At 38.3% G+C, this 12,875-nt stretch overlaps 1 protein-coding gene across 1 annotated transcript; it reads right to left on the bottom strand.

Moving 5' to 3' along the window:
• Positions 1 to 1,175: 1,175 nt before the first annotated feature.
• On the bottom strand, positions 1,176 to 12,470 carry LOC110496338 (zinc-binding protein A33-like). The gene is made up of 6 exons (XM_021572162.2): positions 11,788 to 12,470; positions 4,791 to 4,886; positions 4,325 to 4,555; positions 3,930 to 3,952; positions 3,226 to 3,356; positions 1,176 to 3,043 (listed from the first exon to the last, which is right to left on the bottom strand). Exons 1-6 carry the CDS (start codon positions 12,418 to 12,420, stop codon positions 2,493 to 2,495), a joined length of 1,665 nt encoding a protein of 554 aa, XP_021427837.1. The 5' UTR covers positions 12,421 to 12,470; the 3' UTR covers positions 1,176 to 2,492.
• Between the last annotated feature and the right edge of the window lie 405 nt (positions 12,471 to 12,875).

Raw genomic sequence — 12,875 nt, 5'->3', positions numbered from 1 at the left:
ATACATTTTGCAAAAATGTCTAAAAACCTGTTGCTCCTTTATCTTTATGGGTTATTGTGTGTAGATTAGTGAGGGGGGGAAACTATTGAATCCATTTTATAATAAGGCTGTAACGTAACACAATGTGGAACAAGTCAATGTGTCTGAATTCTTTCTGAATGCACTGAATCTGCCTGAATGAATGAATATGTGAAAAATCAAGGTTGTTTGAATTGCATCACAAAATTATGCATTCAGTTTACTATAAGTAATAGTTATGTATGTTCTCTGTTTGATGCAAATATATGCCAATAAACTGTAATAAAATGACAGTTGATACTTTAATTAACCTTATGGATTTAAAATGTCATTTTCTGTATTTTGAAAGTTCTATATCTTGAATTGAGTGCGTTTATCTGAAAACCTGCAGAGAGAGTCTACCTGCAATTAATGGTATTCAATATAACTTTATCCATATTCTACAGTGAAAGGCTACAGTGCAATTTTCATTGAACTGAGGAATGGATGGCATTCTGCTAACACAAGAGAATGAAAGCGGGAGATGATCGTTTCGGTAAGACCAATATGTGATCGAGGAGTGTTTCAATTTGTTGGTAGGTGGAAAAAGTACCCAATTGTCACACTTGAATAAAAGTAAAGATACCTTAATAGATAATGACTTGAGTAAAATTGAAAGTCAACCAATAAAATACTACTTGAGTAAAAGTCTTCAATTATTTGGTTTTAAATATACTTAAGTATCAAAAGTAAATGTAATTGCAAAAATATACATAAGTATTAAAAGTGAAAGTATAAATCATTTAAAATTCCTTAATAAACAAACCAGACGGCACCATTTTCTTGTTTTTTACATTTACGGATAGCCAGTGGCAGACTAACACTCGGATATCATTTTCAAATTAAGCGTTTGTGTTTAGAGTCTGCCAGATCAGAGGCAGGAGGGATGACCTCATGTTAAGTGCGTAACTTTGACAATTTTCCTGTCCTGCTAATCATTCAAAATGTAACGAGTACTTTTGGGTGTCAGGGAAAATGTACTGAGGAAAAAGTTGATTATTTTCATTAGGAATGTAGTAATGTAAAAGTTACTCTCCAGCACCATAGCCAACTTTTATTGATTATTGTTAGGTTCTTATTTTTCAGAGTAAATAACTCGCGGACACTAGAGAAGCTTTAACCAAGTTTAATTATTCCTAAAAGTTCTGGACAGCTGTAATCAGAAAACCCAACATTTGTCCCATCCAGATATTTATATCCCACTTAAGACACTCCTCCTTCTCTCCAATCCTTACATTTTATGGCTCTACAGGAAGATAATAAAGAGGGTAACAGGATAACAAACATTTATTACTTCCTTAAGAGAATCTGTCCCCACCTCTTGACCTTAACCCCTCCTTCATCTAATCCACAGAGGTCCATCTGTCTCCCCTGTATCAGGACATCGCTCTCTTCTTGTCACCCAACACATTCCACAGCTATCTGTCTTTCTACAGAGACCTAGTCTCTTTCACCCCTTAATATACTATGCGTCTGATCTATCATGTCTTTAATGGGTCAATGTTCAAAATGTCGAATCCAACACTATACACTTGTATGTAGAAGTTTTTAAATCGGACACACCCACTTTGAATCAGCTTTTGTTTTGTCAGAGGAGAAAAATATGCACACGTTGTTTTATCTAAAAAATGAACTTTAGTTTTTATCACTTTACACATTTATTTTGGGATCCACCCCTTTAAACGTAATTTGCCTAATGACTTGCGAGTTGAGAAGGACTGTCTCATTTCAAGCAATCAGATTTCCATCCACGTTCACTCTCCTCGCAGACTCTCCGATTCATTTGGACCTTTTTCAAAAGGAGGCGAGAGAGGACGCAGGAGGTGAGCAAATCTAATTCATAGTAGGCCAGAGAATAGGACACATTTTTTTTCCAATGATGGACAGGCCCCCTCTGGTGTTAGAATCCGGTACTACAATAACTCAGATTATTTCAACCCAAAGCTTTATTATGCTTGCTTTCATAAATGTGTTACGATTTCCTTACGTATACATCCTCCTTTCTGAGAACACAAGGAAGAATTGGATCAAGAAAAGGTTACAATAACTTTACCGCTACGTGTCAAAAGCTTTACAGCTAAAAGCTGAGCTGGGTACAAGAGTCAATCATTACCCACAGTAATTTAATTATTACATTTTAATAATTGATTTAAGGGTTTTATAACATGCCCTTTGATTGTCGTTAAAGTAGATTAGATTGTCATTCAATTTGAATTAGCATACTAATATGACACCAACTCTGTATATTTGAATATCCACATGTTCATGATATATTCCTCAATGACTCTAAATGATGTATTTGTTGAATTTCTACTAAATATGAAATACTACCTATCATGAACATTTCTATTCAGTCTTTACGAGGAATGACGTACCATATCCCACTATAAAGGCTTTCTATGATGCTTTTATCTATGAAAAATTCCTCGTTAAATTTACGATGACATCACTTTTAGAGACACCTTTGAGGGGCAGATCTGAATGAATCCAGGTTCACTGGCATCTTTACATTTTCCAATAGAGAAGTATGGGAAGAGTCTCTCATTAAATGTGTCTTTGTGAGTGTAGATTTTTGACATGTCACGGGGGTCATAGAAGGACAATTCCCCTCCGCTGTAGTCTAGTTGCACCATAACCCTTTGGGGTCTCCTCTTCAGAGCAAGAAGCCTAGCCTCTGGATCTGTATACTCACTGTTTTCTAAACCTATTGCCCAGATTCCATATTTAGGATTTGCGAATGTCCTATCTTTTCTGTTGATTGAATCTTTTGCCACACCCAAATTCCAGCTGGGGTGGTTCCTCACCTCCACCTCCCAGCTGTGCTTTCCTGAGGTGAACCCTTCAGAACCCAAAATTTTTGCGTTAAACGTGCATCGCTCTGGATTATCTGGCAGCATCTGCTGCATGCCTGAGTTTCGCACACTGGTCAGATCATCAGACAAAGTGAGAAAGCTGGGAGCTGTGTTGGGGTCCATAATCACAGGAGCTTGAAGATAAGGAGATACTCTGTTAGTTCTATACAGTGTATACCTTTTCTTTGGTATAGCTACATCATGAAAACTGACTATAAAGACAAGTTTTACAACAAATAAAATGTTATGTTAAACCTACTCTATCATCTACAATACATATTAATCACAAACATATTCTCTTTTAACTGTTACTCACTGTGGTTAGCAATCACCAGCATCTTCTCCCAGACTCTGAACTTGAGGTTACCCAGGTGTTTGGCCACATCTATGAGCACTCCCGATAATATTTTAGGATCTTGTGGTGTGCACTGCAGCTGGGCCCTACAACTGTAAATCACAATAATGGGTGAGTGTTCTCCTTAGCTTGTAAGGAGTCTATGGACAAGGAATGAGTCCTCGTAACCGCTAATGTTAGCATAAAAAAAAACTGGAAATCAATGAACCTGATATCAATTTTTTTTAAATTAATGCCCAAACAATCTGAGATGCTTTAAACCAAGTCATTGAGCTACACAATCCCGTTCAGAAAGTTTTGTTGTTATATTACATATATGTTTTTACAATTGTGCCTACTGTCTCTAAGGTTTTTGGTCAAGTTAGGAGTAGCACATCAATTAAGAGTATGCTTTGATTTATTGCTAATCCAATATGACAGCTTGATTCCATATTTCTGCTTGATCATTGCATGCATTGATGATGCACATTGGTGTGTTCCAGTACAATTGTACTTGGGTTGAGTTTGACACCAAGGATCTTCCAGCAATCCATGAACACCATCCATTCAAATATTGAGATGTTATTTTTTAGGCCATATCGTTTATGTGTAAGAGGAGTAATTTCTCTATATCAGTAACAAGCAGATACCGTATAATATTGAGAAAGAAAATATATTGGACGTACCTCATTTGGATGTTTTTGTAGCTCTAGCAATGATAAGACAGAGAAAAACGGAATGTTAATCATATTATGCTAGAATATAGTCAAGAACACATTGGAATATCCTGTGCAGAAAACAACTGATTAAACCTTAGACAAGGAATCAAAGCCATCACCATAATGGATACCTTCCCAAAAGCTGCAGTAATGTATTTTTATTCTTATCAGCAACAGCACCCTGGGGAGTATACGTCACTCACAATCACATTGATTGCACTGCAATATTGTGGTGGTGATATTGTAAAATGATCTAATCCGTACCCTCAAGCTAAACCGCTAGCATTGCATGTCCGTTATCCTAACTAACAGATGCAACATACAATGTTTGCAGTCTAGTTTTGGGATTACTGTGTTCATACCTTCAGAAAGCGCAAATCCTGCTTCTTTAAGTCTTGTTCCAAAGTAGTGATACCCGTTGTAAGAGATGAGATTTGGTCGTGAATGATCTTCATTTCTGTGGTCATAGTATCTCTCTTCTGCTGTTCTTCCTTCCTCAGCTCACCTAGTCTGGCCTTCTCTTCATCTCTCAGAAACTGGTGAAGCTTCTCAAAAGCCTCCTTTATCTGCCTCTCAGTGTCCACCAACTGTGTCTATGACAATGAAGCATCTTAATTAGCAAAAATAACTGGTTGGGGCTAATGATGTCATGATTTTGTTAGAAACGTAGAAAAATTGAAGAATAGTTAGAACATTTCAGAACAATTAATAGAAAACACAAATTAACCAATTTCAAAAGTATTAAAGTAAAAAAGTATGTTCAATTTAATTCAGATAAAATTCTATATTTGTATTTTATTTTGTTACTTCCATTGCCAATACACATACCTTTGTGTGTTGCACAATATGCTTGTATTTTCTCTCAGTCTCAGTACATTTCTTCAGATTGTCCTGCATAGGCTTCATGTACAGCTTCAGCTTTTCCTGTGTGACATTGTACAGGTTGTTAACATAGCCCAACCTGGTCTCAGAGTATTTCATATTATTCTGTAGGTAAATCCAGGACACTCCATTTAGTATATGTTCTGTTTCATATGGTATGTATTCATTTGGGGATGTGAAATGGAAATGGATCACCCATTTCGTATGATATGTTACGAATTACAATCCGTATTATATGTTAAGAATTTGAAAAACGTATATATTATGAATTTGCTAAATGTATGGCATGTTACGAATTCTAGCTAGGTGGCTAATGTTAGAAAGACTAGGGGTTAGGGTTAAGTTTAGGAGATAGGTTACAGGGTTAGGTGAGGGGTTAGCTAAAAGGACTTTTCCTGCGCTTAGCTGCAATGGTTCCTCAAAGAAAAGTGTAGGCACTGAAAACATTTCAAGGCTGCTGAGCGCAAAATTTAAGGTTGTGAAAATTCTGTGCAACTTCCAGCCCAGGTTTACTGTGAACACTGAGGCTGTACTTGCTTTAAGTTACAGTTTCAGTGGTAAAGTAGGCTCTTGTGGCTATTTGGTCATAAGTAGGCCTACCATAAAAAACAATGGAGTAAATGCATCCCATAACATTTCAACATGGAAATAGCTGTTCTATCATTCAGCCTACAGTAGCAGCCAATGTGTGGTGTTCAATGTAGGCCTACATTCCATGAGACCTTTCAAAAAAACATGCCGGGCTTAACATTAACCTGATAATTCACTTGTCCTTCAGACAAGGAGGTGTTGTTTGATGCAAGAAACCACTTTACAAAATAAAATGCACACTGTACCATTATTACAGAGAATCAGACAAATTATGCTACCCTCTGCCCATTGGCTACTTAGCTTATTCAAGCCTGTCTCAAAATAAAACACTGCCCCTTAAAGACAAAAAAGCTCTTTGCTTGACTTGAAGAGCTCTTTGCTCTTGTAGGAAGCAGTCACTCCCCCAGTGCTGACAACAAATGATCTATAACTGGGTTAATAACTCACTAACTAGCAAAGGATATGAACAAATGTGCACACGTGGCTACATGCAGCTTTTGCTTTGATTTCAAAACAAGTGCATCTGCAGTTGAAGTCGGAAGTTTCCATGCACCTTAGACAAATACATTAACTCAGTTTTTACAATCCCTGACATTTAATCCTTGTAAAAAAAAGTTGAGTGCTGCATCAGATGACCTGGCTTCCACAATCACCCATCTTCAACCCAATTGTTGAAATGTACATACACTCAATTAGTATTTGGTAGCATTGCCTTTAAATTGTTTAACTTGTGTCAAACATTTTGGGTAGCCTTCCACAAGCTTCTCACAATAAATTGGGTGAATTTTGGCCCATTCCTCCTGACAGAGCTGGTGTAACTGAGTCAGGTTTGTAAGCCTCCTTGCTCATACATGCTTGTTCTGCCCACAAATTTTCTATAGGATTGAGGTCAGTTTTTCTGTGATGGCCAGTCCAATACCTTGACTTTGTTGTCCAGTACCTTGACTTTGTTGTCCATTTTGACACAACTTTGGAAGTATGCTTGGGGTCATTGTCCATTTGGAAGACCCATTTGCGACCAAGCTTTAACTTCCTGACTGATGTCTTGAGATGTTGCTTCAATATATCCACATCATTTTCCTTCCTCATGATGCCATCTATTTTGTGAAGTGCACCAGACCCTCCTGCAGCAAAGCAACCCCACAACATGATGCTGCCACCCCCGTGCTTCACATTTTGGATGGTGTTCTTCGGCTTGCAAGCATCCCCCTTTTTCCTCCAAACTTAATGATGGTCATTATGGCCTTACAGTACTATTTTTGTTTCATCAGACCAGAGGACATTTCTCCAAAAAGTACGATCTTTGCCCCCATTTGCAGTTGCAAATCGTAGTCTGAATTTTTTATGGCGATTTTGGAGCAGTTACTTCTTCCTTGCTGAGCGGCCTTTCAGGTTATGTCGATATAGGACTCGTTTTACTGTGGATATTGTTACGCTCGTCGATGGAAAGATCGGACCAAGGTGCAGCGTGGTAGGCGTACATCTTATTTTATTCAATGAACACCGAAAAAACAACAAATACAAATGAAACGTAAAGCTTAGTAGGGCTAAACAGCACAGTACCAAAACAAGATCCCACAAACTACAGGTGGAAAAAGGCTGCCTAAGTATGATCCCCAATCAGAGACAACGATAGACAGCTGCCTCTGATTGGGAACCATACCCGGCCAACAAAGAAATAGAAAACATAGATTGCCCACCCTAGTCACACCCTGACCTAACCAAATTGAGAATTAAAAGGATCTCTAAGGTCAGGGCGTGACAAATATAGATACTTTTGTACCTGTTTCCTCAAGCATCTTCACAAGGTGCTTTGCTGTTGTTCTGGGATTGATTTGCACTTTTCGCACCAAAGTACGTTCATCTCTAGGAGACAGAACGCGTCTCCTTCCTGAGCGGTATGACGGCTGCGTGGTTCCATGGTGTTTATACTGGTGTGCTATTGTTTGTACAGATGAACGTGGTACCTTCAGGCGTTTGGAAATTGCTCCCTAGGATGAACCAGACTTGTGGAGGTCGACAATGTTTTTTCTGAGGTCTTGGCTGACTTCTTTTGATTAACTCAAATTATGTCAATTAGCCTATCAGAAGCTTCTAAAGCCATGACATCATTTTCTGGAATTTCCCAAGCTATTTAAAGGCACAGTCAATTTAGTGTTTGTAAACTTCTGACCCACTGGAATTGTGATACAGTGAATTATAAGTGAAATAATCTGTCTGTAAAATGCCTTGTGTCATGCACAAAGTAGATGTCCTAACAGACTTGCCAAAACTATAGTTTGTTAACAAGAAATTTGTGGAGTGGTTGAAAAACTAGTTTTAATGAATCCAACCTAAGTGCATATAAACTTTCAACTTCAACTGTACTTAAGACCTTTCATGCCAACACAATCTCACACTCAATTCGTGCAAATATGTACAAAAGTTTTTCTGCAGATTTTGTGCGTTTTTGTGTGTTATATCACCTTAAAAAATTGTTTATTTACAGCCGATGGGGTATAAGAAGTAGGAAAAAGTGGCATAGGAGAGTCAGTACCCTAACCCTAAGCTATGTTTAATTTCAGCAGCAATTTCTAGTTAGAAATGCTCAGTTTGAAGCCATTCAACTATGGATTTCACAGCGCTATAAAAATGATACAATTTATCACCTTTAAAAGCGTTTATTTACAACCTCTGGGGTATAACATGTTGGGCAAAGTGGAATAGGAGTGTCTGACATACAACCCCTAACTTGAATTCAGTCTTTGCCCATGAGAACTAAGATGGGCCTAGCTTTCATGACTGGGAAAGGCCTTGATTCTAGGCCGTTGAAAATCTTACATCCACCTCATTAGATCAGTACAGGATGGATCAACAGTGAGTCATATTATTGGTTTGCATCCTAAAAAAAAGGATAGTTGTGTTTTGCTGCATAACACACATTATTTGTCTACCCACATGATGTGGATGGACCAATGTCAGGTTATTAGATATTTAAGCTTCAGTAACAAAAGAACACCATGGTTGTAATAACACTTTTAACAGGTAGTTTGTAAATGTGTAGAATGTGTTTTGTTTTTGGTCCCTTCTTAAATTATGTAAATTTGACAGTCAGAGGATTTTCTTCTGAATAACTAACTGGTCAGGGCATAGCACTTTCGTTTCAGCTTCAGGCATCTTTGACGTAAGTCTTGATCACACCTACTTATGTCCTTCACACCCATTGTTGCTTATCCATTGTTCACTAGATATATCAATGTAATTACACCCAACACATTGTTGAAAAACAGAAAACTTCTCACCACTAGATCACATAACTAGCCTTGAGCAGGAAGTGGTCCCAATGCTGCCACCAGTGTAGCGGAAGAAAGTGAACGCTGCAACAGGGACTCATATGGGACAAAGTGAACTCTAATGGTCGTTGCCATGAAAGCCTAGTAGGTCTCTGGGAAGAGGCGGTAGCATATGCCTTGTTATATTAGCATAAGTATATACGGTGCGGTCGGAAAGTATTCAGACGCCTTGACTTTTTCCAAATTTTGTTACATTACAGCCTTATTCTAAAATATATTTTTTTAAAGCTTGCAGCGTCATACCCCAGAAGCCTCGAGGCTGCAATCGTTGCCAAAGGTGCTTCAACAAAGCACTGAGGGTCTCAATACTTAAGCACAAAGGTATCTGTTTTTATTCTTAATACATTTGCAAAATATCGATAAACCTGTTTTTGCTTTGTCATTATAGGGTAGTGTATGTAGATTGCTGAAGATTTGTATTTATTTAATCCATTTTAGAATAAGGCTGTAATGTAACAAAATGTGGAAAAAGTCAAGGGGTCTAAATACTTTCCGAAGGCACCTTAACATTATTGACACGACCATAATAATCATCATTAAACTGCCTTGGTGTTTAGTGTATAAGCCAACATAATTCATTATTTATATTAACCTGTTGAACTGTATTGGAATGGCTTAATTGATCAGAGTCCAGACTCGTTCTAGATGCAAATACTGTTGCAGTTGCACCAGGGGAATTTAAACCAAACACATTTTTTTTATGTAAGGCTTGATCATCATGAACATGTATCCCCATTCCCCAATCAAATACCTTCATCGATTTCACACAAAAAAAGACAAAGACAGATTTTATTCCAATCTGGCAAACCTCATAAATTTCGACATAATACTTTGGGATACGGGTGCTAAGTGAAAACAAGCATAGAAAATAGCATTGGCAAGCCAGCTGTGCCACCAGAGACCCTGGGTTCGCGCTCTGTCGTAACCAGCCGCGACCGGGAGGTCCGTGGGGCGACGTACAATTTGCCTAGCGTCGCCCGGGTTAGGGAGGGATTGGCCGGTAGGGATATCCTTGTCTCATCGCGCACCAGCGACTCCTGTGGTGGGCCGGGCGCAGTGCGCACTAACCAAGGTTGCCAGGTGCACGGTGTTTCCTCAGACAAATTGGTGCGGCTGGCTTCCGGGTTGGATGCACGCTGTGTTAAGAAGCTGTGCGGCTTGGTTGGGTTGTGTATCGGAGGACGCATGACTTTCAACCTTCGTCGAGGCCGTACGGGAGTTGTAAAAGGGGTAAAAAATGTTAAATATTTTTTTAATAAATAAAAAAGTTGTAAGGCTACTAGTATATTATATGTATTTCAGTGATAACCTGGTTGATTAACAATATAGGGTTGTTGACGCGTTTGATTTTTAAAATAAATATAAAAAAGGCAGTGTAGAACATTGTTTCCCAGAATGCATTGCTCCATTAACTTTCAAAAGATTGTTTCGAAGTTGCACAAAATTGATGTATTTTCACACGAATTCAGCCACACAAAAACTCACAAAATCTGCTGAAATACTTTTTGTACATATTTGCATGAATTGAGTGTGAGATTGTATTGATGCTGTAAACACAGTGCAGTTAAAAAATAATAACATAGACCCCTATGTGGCAATGGTCTATTGGCAATCGTGGGCAGCTTAGAGGGAACATAGCTTAGCTGTATTCCGTTTCTTTTTATTGTAAAAAAAAACTCCCTAGTCCTTGCCTGATGACAAGCATACCAATAACATGATGCAGCATCCACCGTATTTGAAAATACAGTATGAAGAGTTGTACCCAGTGATGTGTTGTGTTGGATTTCCCCAAAACATAATGCTTTGTATTCAGGATATAACATTCATTTCTTTGCCACATTTTTGGCAGCATTACTCAAGTGTCTTTTTGCAAACAGGATATTTGTTTTGGAATATTTTTATTCTGTACAGGCTCCCTTCTTTTCACTCTGTCATTTAGCTTAGCATTCTGGAGAAACTACAATGTTGTTGATCCATCCTCAGTTCTCTCATATGACAACCATTATACTCTGTAACTGTTTTAAAATCCCCATCGGCCTCATGGTGAAATCCCTGAGCAGATTCCTTCCTGTTCAGCAACTGAGTGAGGAAGGACGCCTGTTTTTTTTAGTGACTGTGAGTATTTATCCAAAGCTTAGTTAATAATTTATTAATTGATTAATTAACCATGCTCAAAGGAATATTCAGTCTGCGTTTTTTTATTTTTACATCTACGAAATGGTGCTCTTCTTTGCTAGGCATTGAAAAAATCCCTGGTCTTTGTGGTTGACTATGTGCTTGAAATTCACTACTCGATTGAGGGACCTTACAGATAATTGTGTGGGGTACAGAGGTGGGGTAGTCATTCTAAAATCATTTTACCCACTATTATTGAACACAGAACGAGTTCATGCAAATTATTAAGCGATTTGTTAAGCACATTTGTCCTCCTGAACTTATTTAGGCTTGCCATAACAAAGGGGTTGTCTTAAAACAAAATTCCACTTCAACCTTTTGGGATATTGTGTGTAGATCAGTGACACAATATCTAAATGTTATCCATTTTAAATTCACTCTGTAACACAACAAAAAGTGGTGTGAATACTTTCTTAATGCACGGTACTGTAGCTCGTCCTAATATACCTACTACTGTACATACCATTTTCTTCTCCAAATGATAGATTTTCAATACATACTACATTTGAATATTCTGGATTCAGACACTGCTCAGCCTAATATATCTGCTTTGGATTGTTATTTGGACTTTCGAAAATATTTGTGTATGTGTATTGTATTTGCTAGACATTCTACTGTACTCTTGGAGCTAGTAACATAACCATTTTGCTGCACAACCATAATACCTGCACATCTGTGTAGGCAACCAATAAACTTATCTTTGATTTTATAAAAGCCAGCTAAGGTGGCATTGGCAAGCAACACCTGGTTACACCAGGTGAGGTTAGAGGGTATGTGACTTAATCTAACCAAGTCAAAATTATACCAGTAACATGTAGAAATTTGAAACAGGTGCACACATTTACCTTGAGGTCAACTACAGCCTTTTCTATATCAATGACCTTGTGTCCAGAGTGTTGAGTTGGATTTTCACAGACGTTACACACAGCTTTCCCCTCGTCCATACAAAACCACTTATGCTTCTCTGCATGTTTACTGCACAACACTTGTCCAGCCAGGCCAGGAAAAACGTGCTTTTCTTCAGTTCTTGAATCTGTGGACCCCCTTATTTCTTCCCTCCTCGAGCCTTTGGAACCCCTCTTTTTTCCCACACCTGATTCTATGGGCTCCCTTTTTTCTTCCATCCGTAAATCTTTGGACGCCCTCATTTCTTCCTTCTCTGAGCTGGTGGAACCCCTCTTCTCTTCCTTGCCACAGCCTGTTGACCCGATCACTTCATCGGTCATTGAGTCAATGACGTATACCCTTTTCTCCTTCTTTGTGTATGAGTCTGCCAGGTCCTTCAGGGCAAAGTTAGGCATCCACCCTTTGGAAGATTTTCTCTTACAGATCGGACAGTTACTATTTTTTGTTTCATCCCAGAACTTGGAAATACAGCCGAAACAAAAGTTGTGGAGGCAACTAAGAGACACAGGGTCTGTATAAATCTCAGAACACACATGGCAGCAAAGATATTTCTCAAGGAGAAAGTCTGCCATGTCTACACCTTGAAATGGCGTTTCTTCTCGGAACAACTTGAGATGATCAAATGTTTATTGCAATATCACTTGCACATCAGCTCAAAGGTTCATCTATAAAAGGCCATCACGTCCGGGTTCAATAGTGCAGATGACTGAAATACTGTCAGACTTTAACCGTAACCAATATGAAGATATACTGTTTACGTGGTTTAAGAGTCTATTTAGTCAAGCAAATTCTGAATTATATCACAATTAAAGTGATCATTCCCTTATTTGACATGAGTAGTGTTAAAAGTTGCTTTATACCACTACAGCAGACTTGGGCAAAATTTGTAAGGTTAAACACAAGGTCACTTTAAGTTCACTGTTACTGCGAATACTATGAATTGAGTGCATGGACACAGCAGATACAGTGCCTGTATTCACACCCCTTGACTTTTCCACATTTTGTTGTGTTACAGACTGAATTTAAA

Source organism: Oncorhynchus mykiss, chromosome 18, assembly GCF_013265735.2.
Source record: "Oncorhynchus mykiss isolate Arlee chromosome 18, USDA_OmykA_1.1, whole genome shotgun sequence".
NCBI lineage: Eukaryota > Metazoa > Chordata > Actinopteri > Salmoniformes > Salmonidae > Oncorhynchus > Oncorhynchus mykiss.
This window is presented reverse-complemented; position numbering and strand designations above follow the sequence as displayed.

Coding starts and splice junctions, on each gene's coding strand:
- LOC110496338 (XM_021572162.2), bottom strand. CDS start 12,420: ATGGCAGACTTTCTCCTTGAGAAATATCTTTGCTGCCATGTGTGTTCT. Junction 4,887..11,787: donor AGGCTGTAGTTGACCTCAAG/GTAAATGTGTGC, acceptor AATGTCACACAG/GAAAAGCTGAAGCTGTACAT. Junction 3,044..3,225: donor GCTGGTGATTGCTAACCACA/GTGAGTAACAGT, acceptor CTTATCTTCAAG/CTCCTGTGATTATGGACCCC.